This window comes from Ammospiza nelsoni, chromosome 3 (assembly GCF_027579445.1).
Source record: "Ammospiza nelsoni isolate bAmmNel1 chromosome 3, bAmmNel1.pri, whole genome shotgun sequence".
NCBI classification, from domain to species: domain Eukaryota; kingdom Metazoa; phylum Chordata; class Aves; order Passeriformes; family Passerellidae; genus Ammospiza; species Ammospiza nelsoni.
Window position 1 is genome coordinate 9741254 of NC_080635.1, and position 19450 is coordinate 9760703.

At 49.2% G+C, this 19450-nt stretch overlaps 1 protein-coding gene across 1 annotated transcript in view; it reads left to right on the forward strand.

Moving 5' to 3' along the window:
- The first annotated feature begins 5991 nt into the window (after positions 1 to 5991).
- LOC132070469 (TOG array regulator of axonemal microtubules protein 2-like) overlaps positions 5992 to 19450 on the forward strand; it is a 29410-nt gene continuing 15951 nt past the window's right edge. The window contains exons 1-8 of the mRNA XM_059467213.1: positions 5992 to 6148; positions 6608 to 6654; positions 9587 to 9819; positions 10661 to 10821; positions 11286 to 11332; positions 12302 to 12510; positions 13422 to 13468; positions 16728 to 16774. Of these exons, the coding sequence (XP_059323196.1) occupies positions 6057 to 6148; positions 6608 to 6654; positions 9587 to 9819; positions 10661 to 10821; positions 11286 to 11332; positions 12302 to 12510; positions 13422 to 13468; positions 16728 to 16774 (883 nt within the window). The 5' untranslated portion in view covers positions 5992 to 6056. The remainder of the gene's footprint in view (positions 6149 to 6607; positions 6655 to 9586; positions 9820 to 10660; positions 10822 to 11285; positions 11333 to 12301; positions 12511 to 13421; positions 13469 to 16727; positions 16775 to 19450) is intronic.

Below are 19450 nucleotides of genomic sequence, written 5' to 3' on the forward strand. Positions count from 1 at the left end.
AATAAGGCCTGCCTGGTGGCTTAGAGGTCTTTGTGGTTTTCAGAGCTAGCAGTTATGGCTGTGTGGGTTTCTCTTGTGGATTAAGAGAAGACCAGCCTCAAGAAGGTATCTTTTTTTTCCCTCTTACCATTGGAGCCTTCCATCTTTCTCTTCAGACTAACTAACTCAGTACAGCTCAGAGGAATTAAACCCAGCCTAGTTCCAGGAAAAAAAAAACCAAAGAAATTGTCTCAGAAAGTAAAAAAACCTTGAGTGTGACACCCATTAAAAGTGTTGATGATAAAGGTGGGAGTTCACTGAACTCACTTCTTGCCTTGTGAGCATGGCTCAGCCTCACACAGAGATGTGAGGTTGGATCTGAGCTGCTCTCTGTTGGGAGGAAGTGTCTTGTGGCAGCGCAGAGAGGCTGTGCACATTGGCAGGGAACAGCTGTGCCCTGCATGTGCCCCCTGCAAGGAGCTGTGCTGCTGCCAGTGGCCCTGGAGCTGTAGGGCTGCTGAGCTGTGGGGCAGGGAGAGGAGCAGCAGGGTGCATGTGCAGCTGAGCCATTGCTGGAGAGCACAGGGCTCTGGGCTCCCTGCTGTCCCAGGGCAGCCCAGAGGCCAGGCTGTGCCTGTGGCGGCTCTGGGGAAGTGGCTCAGGGTTTTCCCCTGGCCTGCCTCAAGTTGCTGCTGGCAATGAGCATGTTTCCCTGTGCAGCTGTTTAGAAGCTTCCAAGGAATGTGTCCCATGAAATATGGAGCTTCAGACACTTTAGGTTTGCATTGCAGGCTCTGATATATTTTGTGTCTCCACTTTGCAGCCCTGACTGGCTCCCCTCTTGCCAAGACATTTTCTCTGGCAAGTCCCTCCATGCTCCCTCCCTCCAAGCCATTGCTTCCCATCCCCAAGAGCTCTCCTTCCCCCATGGCAAGCAAGATATGGGGTAGAGAGAAGGAGACTGGGAAACTTGGCACTGGCTGGGATGAGGAGCTTAGAGGAAAACCGCTCACTTCTGAGGAAAAAGGACGTAAGGTAAGCAGACCAAGCAAAGTCCAGTGTGGTAAATTTTCAGTTGATGTACTGTCAGCAGAAATCTGAGACCTTTCCTCGACAAGAACTGACCCTTTCAGTGAACTTTGAACAGGCCCTGATTTGGCTCTTGAGCTGGGCCAGAAATGATGGGATACTAAGGATGGGTGTCCATCTACCCCTGCTGCCTCCAGCCCCATTCCTGGCCATGGCCTGGGGGCCCTGGAGCAGCTTGGGCAGGCAGAGAGCTTGCAGAGAGCAGCAGGGCATGGAGCTCTGCTGAACTTGCTAAATGCCAGTGAGCCTGAGCTGATGGATGTGTGGGAGCTGGAGAGCAGCCAGCATGCCGAGAGCTCAGCAGCATCTGGGCTCAGAGGCTGCTGGGGAACTGTGGGAGGGGAGGGCAGCAGCAGAAGATATGAGGGGCTTGAGAAAAGCAGGTTTTGTCATCCTGCAGATTGGCTTTGTGGAGCCATGGCTGGTGATCAGCAGTGGTAGTGTGTCACCTTAGGGGCAGGGAGAGAGCAGTGATCTAAAGCCACTGCCATGCCATCCTAAAGGCCAGTGGAGGCTGTGGCACCCCAGAATATCTTGATTTTAATGCCTGCTGGAAATGCAGCAAAACATGCACAGGAGAGAGCTGGAGGGGAGAGGTGTCAAATGTGTGACATGGTCGCTCCCTCCCCAGTTCCCTCTGAATTCTGCGTCCTTTCCTGATCAGCTCCATCAGTTTGATTCATCCTTTTCTGCCAGGTCCCAGTTGAGGGCATATCTAAATGTCTTGAGACATGAATGTGGGCAAGTCTCGATGCCTGATCTAAGCAATGTGATTTGTTCTTTCCAGACCTCCCTGCCATATCCCAGTGGTGGGGAAATCCAGAAGGGGGCATTTGGGAAATCTTTGATCCCCATAATGCACAAGGCAGGCAGTCTCCATGTTGACAGTGCTGTGGCGTCTCTGGGCAGATCTCCCCAGCGGGATTTGCAGGAGTCCAGGGAGATGAGGTAAGCCAAGGTGTCTGCTGCTCCAGTGTGCTGTTCATGTCACTCTTACCATCTTCTGTGGTCATTTTGCACAGTATCCTAGGTACTCAGGGAAACTACTGTGTATTCAACATTTTGCCCATCTATGGTGATCCAGCACAATGTCTAACACAACAGCAATGCCCCAAGAGCGGAGGTGGTGGTGGGGAAGAGGAGGCAGGGATTCAAAGCATCTCAGGATGGGTCCTCTGCTGGACTTGGCATTTTTGTTAGTCACTGCTTGGCTAGCTCTGTGCCTCCTGCAACTGAAAGCTTAGGGAGAATTAATCAGTTTTGCAACCTGTTTGGTTTATATTTTGCATTCCCTCCTTCATAGAAGTGTCCATGCTAACTACATTTGTCTCCTTTCATGGTACACCCATTCCCTCCCTTCTCTTTCTACCTCCTCACATGTTCTTTTGTCCTCCATTTTCTCTAGGCCAAGATCCAGCAGCATCAGGCAAGGGAAGTCCTCTGAACATTCAGGTAGGTTCAGGGCATGTCTATTCTAAAATGACCTTTGGAATCTCGACTCTGAGGTGACATTTGGAAAGCTCAGTTGAAACCCATTCTTTTAAAAATTTCTTTAAATTAATTTCAATTCCTTGATGGGCTCAGTGGACTCTCCAAGAGCCCAGTCACTGTGTGTGTTCTCTGATGGTGCAGTGAAAATTCCTCCAGTGTGAAGTGTTGAGTGGCAGGAGCTGATGTGGTACCTTGGGACCTGGAAATGCAGCACTAAAAACAAAACATTCCTCTCCATCCTGCACATGCCTTTTATCTCCTGGCAGCCTTTCTAGTGTCAAAATGAGAATAGAAAAGGAAGGCATTTAGCAGGAAATGAGAAATTTTCCCACTCCTTCCACCTGCTTTTGAAGGAGAAAAGCTTACCTTGGGGCTGTTTTTGAGCTGAAACCTTTGAGATGTGAAGCGGATTCATGGACATTGCCTGGTCTTGCACTGGGAGAAATAGGGAAACCTCCTATGACAGAAAGTCCTTTTGACTTTTCCAATGAAGGAGAAGGAGACTTCCAAATGGGCTCAGCCTAGGCAAGGTGTGAGTTTGTCATCCTCTGACAGCACAGTCCCAAAGCCACCTATGGCAGGTTCATAGTGACAAATCTCTTCCCTGGCTGTCTCTGCCTGTGTCAGTGTTGCAGGCTGAGGCTGGGGCAGGAGATGCCTTGTGCCTGTCCCTGCCTTGCCTGATCCCTGACAAGTGGAATTGTGCCAGACAGAATGCTGGGTCTGGTGCATCTGGGTCAGGCAATGCTTTCAGGTTGGAAGCCTCATTGATACTGTTGTCGTTCCTTTGGCGTCTCTGGGTGTGCAATGACAGGAGAGATGAGAGTTGGAGATATAATTTTGGTGATGCAGAGAAAGGGGTCAGATCCCCTGGTTCCTTGGCTTAGGGTTAGTTCTGCCAAATCCTGGGTATGGCCCCTTTGGATTGACTCCTTCATTGCTGGTATGCAACTGGAATGGTTAATGCACTTAAGGAGAAGTATTGGTCATTGAAGTAGGTGAATATTTTTCTGGATTAATTGTGTACTAGGAATGGTTTAGCTCATTAATCCATACCTGTGTCTCTTTGATTACTGACAAGGAAATTTTGCAGCGGGAAACAAATCCAGCTTTAAGAGTGGTATTCCTCTCATAGACGTTGGGATGCCACATGGTCTAACCCTAGCTAAAACCATGTACAGAATTACTTGTCCTAATTCTACCAGCTGTGTTGGGACTATTTCAGAATGACTGGCCATCAGCTCTTTCCATTAAGGACATTTTGAATTGACAGTATTATTGACATATCGCAAAGATATGAATTGCTTTGCGATAGGTCATGTTTATGTTGGGTTTGGGTGTCTCTGCTGAAAAGAAAGCAGAGAATAAACCTCCGGGACAATGAAGTACAGCAAAAGAGGAAGGTTTGGATGGTCAACTTGTTCTCTACAGCTCTTGGCCAGCTCATTTCTGGGGTCATCCACTGCAGAGGGCAAAGCTGCGTTTTCATATACGCCCGGTGCCATTGTTTGTGTCCCAGCACTTTGATGTGAAGAGAATTAAGCAAAATCCCACACCAACAAGCTGCAACCCAGAACTGAGCAGGAATTACAGAATTAAAGGCCTTGACAAGTAGATTTGGGTAGGCTCCACATTCCAGACAGTGTGAAAGCCTCAGGCCTGGCCAGGCCGGGCTTAGGGCTGGCTGCCCTTGGGAAGGGAACGGAAGGGGATGGAGCTGGGGTGGGGTTTTGCAGCCATGGAAACAAGAGCAGCATGGGCAGCGTGTCACAAAGGGGCAGCCCCAGGCTGGGCTGGTGCAGGTTGTGCTTGACACAGCCCCAGCGGCAGCAGATGCATCTGGCTCTGCCTCTGTGTGCCGAGCGCCGGCGATTGGAGTCACCTGGCCTTGTTCTGAGGGGACTGAGCTCCTGGTGCTGTCTATGCTGATTGTGTTCTCAGATTCAGACCCTGTCACTTCTGCCTGTCAGAAGCATGGGTTTGAAGATGGATTTCACCAGAAAAGCAAAGATCACTGACGGAAAAGGTGTGGATAACGGGGAGCTGTAGGGCTGCTGAGCTGTGGGGCAGGCAGAGGAGCAGCAGGGTGCATGTGCAGCTGAGCCATTGCTGGAGAGCACAGGGCTCTGGGCTCCCTGCTGTCCCAGGGCAGCCCAGAGGCCAGGCTGTGCCTGTGGGAGCTCTGGGCAAGTGGCTCAGGTTTTTCCCCTGGCCTGCCTCAAGTTGCTGCTGGCAATGAGCATGTTTCCCTGTGCAGCTGTTTAAAAGCTTCCAAGGAATGTGTCCCATGAAATATGGAGCTTCAGACACTTTAGGTTTGCATTGCAGGCTCTGATATATTTTGTGTCTCCACTTTGCAGCCCTGACTGGCTCCCCTCTTGCCAAGACATTTTCCCTGGCAAGCCCATCCATGCTCCCTCCCTCCAAGTCCTTGCTTCCCATCCCCAAGAGCTCTCCTTCCCCCATGGCAAGCAAGATATGGGGTAGAGAGAAGGAGACTGGGAAACCTGGCACTGGCTGGGATGAGGAGCTTAGAGGAAAACCGCTCACTTCTGAGGAAAAAGGACATAAGGTAAGGAGACCAATCTAAGTCCAGTGTGGTAAATTTTCAGTTGATGTGCTGTCAGCAGAAATCTGAGACCTTTCCTCGACAAGAACTGACCCTTTCAGTGAACTTTGAACAGGCCCTGATTTGGCTCTTGAGCTGGGCCAGAAATGATGGGATACTAAGGATGGGTGTCCATCTACCCCTGCTGCCTCCAGCCCCATTCCTGGCCATGGCCTGGGGGCCCTGGAGCAGCTTGGGCAGGCAGAGAGCTTGCAGAGAGCAGCAGGGCAGGGAGCTCTGCTGAACTCCCCAAATGCCAGTGAGCCTGAGCTGATGGATGTGTGGGAGCTGGAGAGCAGCCAGCATGCCGAGAGCTCAGCAGCATCTGGGCTCATGGGCTGCTGGGGAACTGTGGGAGGGAAGGGCAGCAGCAGAAGAAATGAGGGGCCTTGAGAAAAGCAGGTTTTGGCATCCTGCAGAATGACTTTGTGTGGTCATGGCTGGAGATCAGCAGTGGTAGTGTGTCACCTTAGGGGCAGGGAAAGAGCAGTGATCTAAACCCACTGCCATGCCATCGAAAAGCGCAGTAGAGGCAGTGGCACCCCAGAACATCTTCATGCCAAATATGTGGATGGTAGCTGGAAATGTAGCTACATCTCCAGTGTAATGAGAGGGCAGGGAGTGCATGGAAAATTTGGAACATGGTCTCTCTCTCCCTCACCACTTCCCTTTCCATTCCGCATCCTTTCCGAATCAGCTCCATCAGTTTGACTCGTGTATTCCTGCCAGGTCCCCGTTAAGGGCATATCTAAATGTCATGAGGTATGAATTGGAGCAAGTCTGGATGCCTGATCTAAGCAATGTGATTTGTTCTTTCCAGACCTCCCTGCCATATCCCAGTGGTGGGGAAATCCAGAGGGGGGCATTTGGAAAATCTTTGATCCCTGTGATGCACAAGGCAGGCAGTCTCCGTGTTGACAGTGCTGTGGCATCTCTGGGCAGATCTCCCCAGCGGGATTTGCAGGAGTCCAGGGAGATGAGGTAAGCCAAGGTGTCTGCTGCTCCAGTGTGCTGCTCACCTCACTCTTCCCATCTCCTGTGGTCCATTTGCAGTCAGCTGCCCCATGTATTAAGGCAAACGACTGTGTATTCACCATTTTGCCCATCTATGGTGATCCAGCACAATGTCTAACAAAACAGCAAGCCCCAAGAGCAGCGGTGGTGGTGGGGAAGAGGAGGCAGGGCTTCAAAGCATGTCAGGATGGGTCCTCTGCAGGACTTGGCTTTTTTGTCAGCCACTGCTTGGCCATTTTTAAGTGACTCCAGCAACTGAAAGCTTAAGGACAAATAATGAGCTTTGCATTCTCTTGGGTTTGTTTTTCATTCCCTCCTTCATAGAAGTGACCATGCTAAGTAGCTTTGTCTCCTTTCATGGTTCACCCCTTCCCTTCCTTTTCTTTTTACCTCTTCTCATGTTCTTTTGTCCTCCATTTTCTCCAGGCCAAGATCCAGCAGGCGAAGACAAGAAAAGTCCTCTGAACATTCAGGTAGGTACAGGACACGTCTGTCTTACCTTTGTAGTCTTGACTCTGAGGTGACATTTGTAAAGCTTGGTTGAAACTCATTGTTTTAAAAATGTCTTTAAATTCATTTCAATTCCTTGATGGTCTCAGTGGACTCTCCCAGAGCCCACTCACTGGGAGTGTTCTCATGTGGTGCAGTGAAAATTCCTCCAGTGTGAAGTGTTGAGTGGCAGGTGCTGGAGTAGTACCTAGGTGACCTGGAAATGCTGTGCAGGAAAATGAAACATTTGTCTCCATCCTGCACATGCCATTTATCTCCCTGCAGCCTTTATAATGTCAGAATGAGACCAGAAAAGGAAGGCATTTAGCAGGAAATGAGAAATTTTCCCACTCCTTTCACCTGACCTTGAAGGAAAAAAACCTTTCCTTGGGGCTGTTTTTGAGCTGAAACCTTTGAGATGTGAAGCGGATTCATGGACATTGCCTGGTCTTGCACTGGGAGAAATAGGGAAACCTCCTATGACAGAAAGTCCTTTTGACTTTTCCAATGAAGGAGAAGGAGACTTCCAAATGGATGCAGCCTAGACAGGGTGTGAGTTTGTCATCCTCTGACAGCACAGTCCCAAAGCCACCTCTGGCAGGTTCACAGTGACAAATCTCTTCCCTGGCTGTCTCTGCCTGTGTCAGTGTTGCAGGCTGTGGTTGGGGCAGGAGGTGCTTGTGCCTTGTGCCTGTCCCTGCCTTGCCTGATCCCTGACAAGTGGAATTGTGCCAGACAGAATGCTGGGTCTGGTGCATCTGGGTCAGGCAATGCTTTCAGGTTGGAAGCCTCATTGACACTGTTGTTGTTCCTTTGGCATTTCCGTGGGGGGAATGACAGGGGAGAGGAGACTTGGCAATATAATTCTGCTGATGCAGAAAATGGGATGAGATCCCTGGTTCCTTGGCTTAGGGTTAGTTCTGTCAAATCCTGGGTATGTCCCCCTTGGAATGACATCTTAATTACTGATCTGCAGCTGCAATGCTTGATGCAGTTAAGGAGAAGTATTGGTCATTGAAGTTGGTGAATTTTTCTCTGGATTAATTGTGGACTAGGAATGGTTTAGCTCGTTAATCCATACCTGTGTCTCTTTGATTACTGACTGGGACATTTTACAGAGGGAAAGAAATCCAATTTTAAATGTGATATTCCTCTCATAGTCTTGGATGCCATGAGATTTAACCCTCTGTGGAACCATATGCAGAACTAGTTGTCTTAATTCTAACAGCTGTGTTGGGGAGTATTTCAGAATGACTGGCCATCAGCTATTTCCATCAAGGACATTTTGAATTGTCAGAATTAGCCAAGATATGAATTGTTTTGTGATAGGTCGTGTTTATGTTGGGTTTGGGTGTCTCTGCTGAAAAAAAAAGCAGAGAGTAAACCCCTGGAATTATGAAGTAGAGCAAAAGAGGAATGTTTGGATGGTCAATTTGTTCTCCACAGCTCTTGACCCACTTAATTCTGGGGCTGTCCATTGGGGAGTGCAAAGCTGCTTTCTCTTCCACTGCCTGGTGCCATTGTTTGTGTCCCAGCACTTTGTTTGATGTGAAGAGAATTAAGGAAAATCCCACACCAACAAGCTGCAACTCAGAACTGAGCAGGAATTACAGAAGTATAGGACATGTAAAGTAGATTTTTGAAGGGTCTACATCCTAGACAGCGTGAAAGCCTCAGGCCTGGCCTGGCTGGGCTTAGGGCTGGCTGCCCTAGGGAATGGAATGGAAGGGGATGGAGTTGTAATCGGCACTGGTGAGGCCTCACTTGGAGTATTGTATCCAGTTCTGGGCCCCTCACTTTAGGAGGGACGTTGAGTTGCTTGAGCGTGTCCAGAGGAGAGCAACAAGGCTGGTGAGGGGCTTGGAGTACAAGCCATATGAAGAATGACTGAGGGAGCTGGGGTTGTTTAGCCTGGAGAAAAGGAGACTAAGGGGCGACCTCATCACTCTCTACAACTTCCTGAAGGGTGGCTGTGGTGAGCTGGGGGTCGGTCTCTTTCTCCGGGTGACAACAGATAGAACAAGAGGACACAGTCTCAAGCTGCGTCAAGGGAGATGCAAGTTAGAATTAAGAAGGAAGTATTTTACAGAAAGAGTGGTCAGATACTGGAATCATCTACCCAGTGAGGTGGTGGAGTCATTATCCCTCAAAGAGTTCAAAAAAAGACTGGATATGGCACTTGGTGCCATGATCTAGTTGAATTGTAAGAACATGGGTTGGACTTGATGATCTTACAGGTCTCTTCCAACCTTGAATTTCTGTGATTCTGTGAGTTGGGGTGGGGTTTTGCAGCCATGGAAACGAGAGTAGCATGGGCAGCGTGTCACAAAGGGGCAGCCCCAGGCTGGGCTGGTGCAGGTTGTGCTTGACACAGCCCCAGCGGCAGCAGACGCGTCTGGCTCTGCCTCTGTGTGCCGAGCGCCGGCGATTGGAGTCACCTGGCCTTGTTCTGAGGGGACTGAGCTCCTGGTGCTGTCTATGCTGATTGTGTTCTCAGATTCAGACCCTGTCACTTCTGCCTGTCAGAAGCATGGGTTTGAAGATGGATTTCACCAGAAAAGCATAGATCACTGACGGAAAAGGTGTGGATAACAGGGAGCTGTAGGGCTGCTGAGCTGTGGGGCAGGCAGAGGAGCAGCAGGGTGCATGTGCAGCTGAGCCACTGCTGGAGAGCACAGGGCTCTGGGCTCCCTGCTGTCCCAGGGCAGCCCAGAGGCCAGGCTGTGCCTGTGGCAGCTCTGGGCAAGTGGCTCAGGTTTTTCCCCTGGCCTGCCTCAAGTTGCTGCTGGCAATGAGCATGTTTCCCTGTGCAGCTGTTTAGAAGCTTCCAAGGAATGTGTCCCATGAAATATGGAGCATCAGACACTTTAGGTTTGCATTGCAGGCTCTGATATATTTTGTGTCTCCACTTTGCAGCCCTGACTGGCTCCCCTCTTGCCAAGACATTTTCTCTGGCAAGCCCATCCATGCTCCCTCCCTCCAAGTCCTTGCTTCCCATCCCCAAGAGCTCTCCTTCCCCCATGGCAAGCAAGATATGGAGTAGAGAGCAGGGGACTGGGAAACCTGGCACTGGCTCTGAGGAAGAGATAAGAGATAAGAAGGAAGAGATAAGAAGTAAAGAGCTCACTTCTGAGGAAAAAGGACATAAGGTAAGGAGACCAATCTAAGTCCAGTGTGGTAAATGTTCAGTTGATGTGCTGTTGGCAGAGCTCTCAGACCTTTGCCCTAACAGGAACTGACCCTTTCAGTCAAGTTTTAACATGTCCTGATTTAGCTCTTTAGAATCAAATCCCAGAAATGATGGGATACTAAGTATGAGTGTCCCTTTGCCCCTGCTGCCTCCAGCCCCATTCCTGGCCATGGCCTGGGGGCCCTGGAGCAGCTTGGGCAGGCAGAGAGCTTGCAGAGAGCAGCAGGGCACGGAGCTCTGCTGAACTTGCTAAATGCCAGTGAGCCTGAGCTGATGGATGTGTGGGAGCTGGAGAGCAGCCAGCATGCCGAGAGCTCAGCAGCATCTGGGCTCAGAGGCTGCTGGGGAACTGTGGGAGGGAAGGGCAGCAGCAGAAGAAATGAGGGGCCTTGAGAAAAGCAGGTTTTGTCATCCTGCAGAATGAGTTTGTGGGGCCATGGCTGGAGATCAGCAGTGGTAGTGTGTCACCTTAGGGGCAGGGAGAGAGCAGTGAGCTAAACCCACTGCCATGCCAGCCTAAAGGCCAGTGGAGGCAGTGGCACCCCAGAACACCTTGATGTCCTTGGGAATGTAGGCGCACTTGCAGAGGAGAGAGCATGAGGGTAGAGGTGTCAAATGTGGGACTTGGTCTTCTCCCTCACCAGTTCCCTTTGTGTTCTCCATCCTGTGCCAATCAGCTCCATCAGTTTGACTTGTGTATTCCTGCCAGGTCCCCGTTAAGGGCATATCTAAATGTCATGAGGTATGAATTGGAGCAAGGCTGGATGCTTGATCTGAGCACTGTGATTTGTTCTTTCCAGACCTCCCTGCCATATCCCAGTGGTGGGGAAATCCAGCAGGGGGCATTTGGAAAATCCTTGATCCCCATGATGCGCAGGCCAGGCAGTCTCCATGTTGACAGTGCTGTGGCATCTCTGGGCAGATCTCCCCAGCGGGATTTGCAGGAGTCCAGGGAGATGAGGTAAGCCAAGGTGTCTGCTGCTCCAGTGTGCTGCTCACCTCACTCTTCCCATCTCCTGTGGTCATTTTGCACAGTCAACTGTTCCCTGTATTAAGGCAAACATCTGTGTATTCAGCATTTTGCCCATCTATGATGATCCAGCTCAATGTCAAACCAAACAGCAAGCCCCAAGAGCAGAGGTGGTGGTGGGGAAGAGGAGGCAGGGATTCAAAGCATGTCAGGATGGGTCCCCTGCTGCACTTGGCTATTATTACAGCCTGAGCTTGGCCAGCTCTGTGTGGCTCCAGCAACTGAAAGCTTAAGGACAATTAATCAGCTTTGCATCCTCTTGGGTTTGTGTTGCATTCCCTCCTTCATAGAAATGACCATGCTAAGTAGGTCTGTCACCTTTCATGGCACACCCATTCCCTCCCTTTTCTTTCTACCTCCTCATAATATGTTCCTTTGTCCTCCATTTTCTCCAGGCCTAGATCTAGCAGGCAAAGACAAGAAAAGTCCTCTGAACATTCAGGTAGGTACAGGACACGTCTGTCCTACCTTTGTAGTCTTGACTCTGAGGTGACATTTGTAAAGCTTGGTTGAAACTCATTGTTTTAAAAATGTTTTTAAAGTCATTTCAATTCCTTGATGGGCTCAGTGAACTCTCCCAGAGCCCACTCACTGGGAGTGTTCTCATGTGGTGCGGTGAAAATTCCTCCAGTGTGAACTGTTGAGTGGCAGGAGCTGGAGTGGTATCTTGGTATCCAGGAAATGCTGTGCAGGAAAAGGAACCATTCCTCTCCATCCTGCACATACCTTTTATCTCCTGGCAGCCTTTATAATGTCAGAATGAGACTAGAAAAGGAAGGCATTTAGCAGGAAATGAGAAATATTCCCACTCATTCCTTCTGCTTTTGAAGGATAAAAGCTTTCCTTGGGGTATTTGCTGACCTGAACCCTCTGAGATGTGAAGTGGATTCATGGACATTGCCTGGTCTTGCACTGGGAGGAATAGGGAAGCCTCCTATGACAGAAAGTCCTTTTGACTTTTCCAGTGAAGGATAAGGAGACTTCCAAATGGGCTCAGCCTAGGCAGGGTGTGAGTTTGTCATCCTCTGACTCCACAGTCCCAAACCCCACCTATGGTAGGTTCACACTGACAAATCTCTTCCCTGGCTGTCTCTGCCTGTGTCAGTGTTGCAGGCTGAGGCTGGGGCAGGAGATGCCTTGTGCCTTGTTCCTGCCTTGCCTGATCCCTGACAAGTGGAATTGTGCCAGACAGAATGCTGGGTCTGGTGCATCTGGGTCAGGCAATGCTTCCATGTTGAAAGCATTGCCTCAGGGTTTTCCCCTGGCCTGCCTCCTGTGTCTGCTAGCAGGAGCATGTTTCCCTGTGCAGCTGTTTAGACATTTCCAGGAAATCTCTCCCATGAAATACAGAGCTTCTGGTGCTTTAGATTTACTTTGTGGGCTCTGTTACCTTTTATGTCTCCCTTTGCAGGCTTGACTGACTCCAGTATTTGCAAGAATCTTCCACAGACACGGCCCTCCTCACTGCTTCCATCCAAGCCATTGCCTCCCATCCCAGAGAGCTCTTCTCCCATCAGTCCAAGCAAGGTACTTGATGGAGAGAAAGGGAAAATGAGCACTGGCTACAACAATATTGTAAGAAGCAGCCGGGAGCAGAATTCAGAGACAAAGGGACATAAGGTAAGGACACCAAGCTAAGTCCTGTATGGCAGATTTTCAGTTTATCCACACACACGTGGATGCCAGCTGGGAATGTAGGCACCCATGCAAAGGAGAGAATGGGGGGTGCGGTGTCAAATGTGGGACATGGTCTCTCCCTCGCCGGTTCCCTTTGCATTCCCCATCCCATGCCAATCAGTTCCATCAGTTTGACTTGTTTATTCCTACCTGGTTGCAGTTGAGGGCATATGAAAATGTCTTGAGTTATGAATATGGGCAAGGCTGGATGCTTGATCTGAGCACTGTGTTCTACTCTTTCCAGACCTCCTTGCCAAATTGCAATGGTGGGGAAATGAAGAAGGCATCCTTTGGACTGCCTTTGATCCCCCCAATTGGCAAGGCAGGCAGTCTCACTCTTGACAGTGCTGCAGGGTCTCTGGGCAGATCTCCCCAGGTGGATTTGCAGGAGTCCAGGGAGATGAGGTAAGACAAGGTGTCTGCTGCTCCAGTGTGTTGTTCCACTCACTCTTCCCATCTCCTGTGGTTATTTTGCACAGTCAGCTGTCCCATGTATTAAGGCAAACATCTGTGTATTCAGCATTTTGCCCATCCAATGACAAACCCTTCAGCAATGCCCCAAGAGGAGATGTGGTGGTTGGGGAGAGGAGGCAGGGCTTCAAAGCACCTCAGGATGGTTCCCCTGCTGCACTTGGCTATTATTTCATCCTGAGCTTGGCCAGCTCTGTGTGGCTCCAGCAACTGAAAGCTTAAGGACAATAAAAGAGCTTTGCATCCTTTTGGGTTTATGTGTTGCATTTCCTCCTTCATAGAAATGACCATGCTAAGTAGGTCTGTCTCCTTTCATGGTACACCCTTTCCCTCCCTTTTCTTTTTACCTCTTCTCATGTTCTTTTGTCCTCCATCTTCTCCAGGCCAAGATCCAGCAGCCGAAGACAAGAAAAGACCTCAGAACATTCAGGTAGGTAACAGGGCATGTCTGTCCTAAAATGACCTTTCTAGTCTTGACTCTGCGCTGACCATTGGAAAGCTTGGATAAAATGCAATGTTTTGAAAGTTGCCATTCCTAGATGGGCTGAGTGGACTCTCAGAGAGCCGTGTCCCTCGGGAGTGTTCTTCAGTGTTGCAGTGAAAATTCCTCCAGTGTGAAGTGTTGAGTGGCAGGAGCTGATGTGGTACCTTAGGACCCTGGAAATGCAGCACTGAAAACAAAACATTCCTCCCCATCCTGCACATGCCTTTTATCTCCCTGCAGCCTTTCTAGTGTCAAAATGAGACTAGAAAAGGAAGGCATTTAGCAGGAAATGAGAAATTTTCCCACTCCTTTCACCTGACCTTGAAGGAAAAAACCTTTCCTTGGGGCTGTTTCTGAGCTGAAACCTTTGAGATGTGAAACAGATTCATGGACATTGCCTGGTCTTGCACTGGGAGAAATAGGGAAACCTCCTATGACAGAAAGTCCTTTTGACTTTTCCAATGAAGGATAAGGAGACTTCCAAATGGACTCAGCCTAGACAAGGTGTGAGTTTGTCATCCTCTGACAGCACAGTCCCAAAGCCACCTCTGGCAGGTTCACAATGACAAATCTCTTCCCTGGCTGTCTCTGCCTGTGTCAGTGTTGCAGGCTGAGGCTGGGGCAGGAGATGCCTTGTGCCTGTCCCTGCCTTGCCTGATCCCTGACAAGTGGAATTGTGCCAGACAGAATGCTGGGTCTGGTGCATCTGGGTCAGGCAATGCTTTCAAGATGAAAGCCTCATTGATACTGTTGTTTGTCCTTTGGCGTCTCTGGGTGTGTAATGATAGGAGAGATGAGAGTTGGAGAAATAATTCTGGTGATGCAGATAAAGGGATCAGATCCCCTGATTCTTTTGCTCAGGGTTATTTCTGCCAAATGCTGGGTGCATCCTCCTTGGAATGGCTCCTTCATTGCTGGTATGCAACTGGAATGCTGAATGTAGGTAGGGAGTAATATTGCCCATCAAATGAACTGCCAGTTTTGCTGGATTAATTCTGGACCAGGAGTGACCTATCTCATTAATCCTTACCTGTCTCTCTATATATTCCTGACTGGGACATCTTACAGAGTAAGAAATACAGTTTTAAGATGGGTGTTCCTCTCTAACAACTTGAATGCCACATGATTTTATCCTCTGTGAAACCATGTAAAGCATTAACTCTCTGAGTGTTAACAGCTCTGGAGAATATTTCAGAATTAATTCCCCTCTGCAGTTTCCATTGAGAAAATTTTGAATTTGTCAGTATTAGCCAAGATTAGAAATGTGTTGTGGCGGGTCATGTTTTATGTTGGTTTTGGTTTTGTCTGCGGGATAGAAAGCAGGGAAAAAAACCCCATGGAACAATGAAGCAGAGCAAAAGTGGCAATTTGCAATTGGATGGCCAGGTTTTTTCCCAGCAGATACACACTCCTTGAATACTGGGTATATGCAATGTGGATTGCAAAGCTTCTTCCACCATGAGGTGCCATTGCTTATGTGCCAGCACTTCCTCTCTTGAGAAGAGAAATAAAAGCTACCAACCAAACCCAACCCAGAACTGAGTGGGAGTTACAGACACAAAGGCCATGAACAGTAGCTTTGGAATGCAATTACTTCCTCGGTGTAAATGTTAAATTCTAGAGACCACTGTGGATTGCCAACAGTTTAGAAGGAAGGGGATTTCAAAATAGTACGTGACCAATGAGCAACACATAAGCAAAGCTGTCGAAGCTTTCTCTCCTGACTTACCTGCTCCATTCAGAGGAAATGTAGTGAGGCTTGCTTCATGAAAACTAAAAACAGAGCAATTTCTGAATAATGAAAACACCCCTTAGATGCCTTATCCATGAGATGGATTGACTATATATGTGGGAGTTCACCCAACTCACTCCTTGCCTTGTGAGCATGGCTCAGCCTCACACAGAGAGGTGAGGTTGGATCTGAGCTGCTCTCTGGTGGGAGGAAGGCTCTTGTGGCAGCCCACAGAGGCTGTGCACATTGGCAGGGAACAGCTGTGCCCTGCATGTGCCCCTGCAAGGAGCTGTGCTGCTGCCAGTGGCCCTGGAGCTGTAGGGCTGCTGAGCTGTGGGGCAGGGAGAGGAGCAGCAGGGTGCATGTGCAGCTGAGCCATTGCTGGAGAGCACAGGGCTCTGGGCTCCCTGCTGTCCCAGGGCAGCCCAGAGGCCAGGCTGTGCCTGTGGCAGCTCTGGGGAAGTGGCTCAGGGTTTCCCCTGGCCTGCCTCAAGTGTCTGCCAGCAGGAGCATGTTTCCCTGTGCAGCTGTTTAGAAGTTTACAGGAAATGTGTCCCATGAAATATGGAGCTTCTGGTGCTTTAGATTTACTTTGTGGGCTCTGTTACATTCTTTGTCTCCACTTTTGCAGGCCTGACTGACTCCAGTATTTGCAAGAGTCATCCACAGACACGTCCCTCCTCACTGCTTCCATCCAAGCCATTGCCTCCCATCCCAGAGAGCTCTTCTCCCATCAAGCCAAGCAAGGTGCTTGATGGAAAGAAAGGGAAAATGAGCACTGGCTACAACAGTATTGTAAGAAGCAGCCGGGAGCAGAATTCAGAGACAAAGGGACATAAGGTAAGGACACCAAGCTAAGTCCTGTATGGCAGATTTTCAGTTTATCCACAAACATGTGAATGCCAGCTGATAATGTAGGCACCCATGCAGAGGAGAGAACAGGGGGGTGAGGTGTCAAATGTGGGACATGGTCTCTCCCTCACCGGTTCCCTTTGCATTCCCCATCCCATGCCAATCAGTTCCATCAGTTTGACTTGTTTATTCCTACCTGGTTGCAGTTGAGGGCATATGAAAATGTCTTGAGTTATGAATATGGGCAAGGCTGGATGCTTGATCTGAGCACTGTGTTCTACTCTTTCCAGACCTCCTTGCCATATTGCAGTGGTGGGGAAATGAAGAAGGCATCCTTTGGACTGCCTTTGATCCCCCCAATTGGCAAGGCAGGCAGTCTCACTCTTGACAGTTCTGTGGAGTCTCTGCCAAGTTCTCCCCAGTTGGATTTGCAGGCGTACTGGGATATGGGGTAAGCCAAGGTGTCTGCTGCTCCAGTGTGCTGTACACCTCACTCTTCCCATCTCCTGTGGTCATTTTGCACAGTCAGCGGTCCCATGTATTAAGGCAAGCGTCTGTGTATTCACCATTTTGCTTCTCTTTCTACTTTTCACATGTTCTTTTGTCCTCCATCTTCTCCAGGCCAAGCTCCAGCAGCAGTAGTGAAGAGGAGTGCTTTGAAGATGCAGGTAGGTACAGGGCATGTCTGTCCTAAAATGACCTTTCTAGTCTTGACTCTGAGGTGTCAATTGAAAGGCTTGGCTAAATTGCAATGTTTTGAAAGTTGCCATTCCTCGATGGGCAGAGTAGACTCTCCCAGAGCAGAGTCCCTTGGGAGTGTTCTCCAGTGTTGCATTGAAAATTCCTCCAGTGTGAAGCATTGAGTGGCAGGAGCTGGAGTGGTACCCTGGCGTCCTGGAAATGCTGTGCAGGAAAACAAAACATTCCTCTCCATCCTGCGCATGACTTTTATCTCCCTGCAGCCTTTCTGGTGTCAAAATAAGATGAGAAAAGGAAGGCATTTAGCAGGAAATGAGGAATGCTCCCACTCCTTCCACCCGCCATTGAAGGAGAAAAGCTTACCTTGGGGCTGTTTCTGAGCTGAAACCTTTGAGATGTGAAACAGATTCATGGACATTGCCTGGTCTTGCACTGGGAGAAATAGGGAAACCTCCTATGACAGAAAGTCCTTTTGACTTTTCCAATGAAGGAGACTTCCGAATGGACTCAGCCTAGACAGGGTGTGAGTTTGTCATCCTCTGACAGCACAGTCCCAAAGCCACCTCTGGCAGGTTCACAGTGACAAATCTCTTCCCTGGCTGTCTCTGCCTGTGTCAGTGTTGCAGGCTGAGGCTGGGGCAGGAGATGCCTTGTGCCTGTCCCTGCCTTGCCTGATCCCTGACAAGTGGAATTGTGCCAGACAAAATGCTGGGTCTGGTGCATCTGGGTCAGGCAATGCTTTCAGGTTGGAAGCCTCATTGACACTGTTGTTGTATTTTTGACATCTCTGGGTGTGTAATGATAGGAGAGATGAGAGTTGGGGATATAATTCTGGTGATGCAGAAAAAGGGGTCAGATCCCCTGGTTCCTTGGCTTAGGGTTAGTTCTGCCAAATCCTGGATATGGCCCCTTTGGAATGGCTCCTTCATTGCTGATATGCAGCTGCAATGCTTAATGCAGCTAGGGAGAAGTATTACTCAATAAGTACGGTGACATTTTTTCTGGATTAATTCTGGTCTAGAAATTACTTATTCCAATAATCTTTTTCCTATCTTACTTTTTGTTACTCACCTAAGCTTTCTGCAGGGTGAATGAATCCAATTTTGAAACAGGTTTTCCTCTCATAGTGCTTGGATGCCACATGATTTTATCCTCTGTAAATGTGTCCAATGTAAAGAATTATTTCTCCTAGTTCTGACAGCTCAGTTGGGGAGTATTCAGAATGACTGGCCATCAGCTATTTCCATTAAGGGCATTTTGAATTGTCAGTATTAGCCAAGATTAGAATTGTTTTGAGACAGGTTATGTTAATTTCAGTTTGGGTTTCTCTGCTGAAAAGAAATCAGAGAATAAACCCCTGGAAGAAGTAAATATAGCACAAGTGGAACCTGGGGATGAGGACTTTGTTCCTTACAAATACAGACTTACAGAATACTGGACACATCTAATGGAGAGAGCAAAGCTGCTTTTGCATCTAATATGTGGTGCCATTGTTTGTGTCCCAGAACTTCCTTTGTTATAAAGAGTAATATAAAAAATCCCCGAAACTGCAAAACCCAACCTAGAATTGAGTGGGAAATACAAAAACAAAGGCCTTGAAAACTCCTTTTGAAAACAATTACTTCCTGGCCAGTGTCAGATTCTAGAGAGCACTGTGAATTCCCAGCTGTTTGGAAGGAAAGGGATCCTGTAGTAGTGGGGAGGCAAGGGGTGCAACGTGAAGTAGTAGAACCCTTCTCTCTTGTCTTGGCAGCTCCATATTGTTCAGAGAAATTAAACTGATGCTAGTTTCATGAAAAGTAAAAAACCAAGCAATCTTTTCAGTAACTAAAATACACTTTGAATTCCTGAATCATTAGGAGGGCTGATTATAAAGGCGTGAGTTCAATTAACTCCTTCTCTTGTCCCTGTCCAGCAGCTTCTTCTGAACCTACAACAAAAACCCAGAGAAAGGAGGAAGAGAGCTCTCAGTGCAAGACAGGACCTGGGATGCCTCTGTTCCCAAAGGAACTCATGGACCCCTTCAGTTTGGATACTCATGTGCTGGAGCCCGGCCTTGGGAATGGAGGTCTGGGCTCCCAGCTGGCTCAGGGGGCCTTGGCCCAGCAGCCTGGCTCACCCTCACAAAAAGGTAAGGTGGGAGCTGGGCTGCTCTCTGGTGGGAGGAAGGATGTTTTGGCAGCCCACAGAGGCTGTGCACATTGGCAGGGAACAGCTGTGCCCTGCATGTGCCCCCTGCAAGGAGCTGTGCTGCTGCCAGTGGCCCTGGAGCTGTAGGGCTGCTGAGCTGTGGGGCAGGGAGAGGAGCAGCAGGGTGCATGTGCAGCTGAGCCATTGCTGGAGAGCACAGGGCTCTGGGCTCCCTGCTGTCCCAGGGCAGCCCAGAGGCCAGGCTGTGCCTGTGGCAGCTCTGGGGAAGTAGCTCAGGGTTTTCCCCTGGCCTGCCTCAAGTGTCTGCCAGCAGGAGCATGTTTCCCTGTGCAGCTGTTTAGAAGTTTACAGGAAATGTGTCCCATGAAATATGGAGCTTCAGATGCTTTAGGTTTGCTTCAGTTTTTTATATTTTGAGTGTCCATTTTGCAGACTTGACTGACTGCCATGGTCCCAAGGAGGTTACCCTGGGATCTGTAGTTTCCCTGCCACCT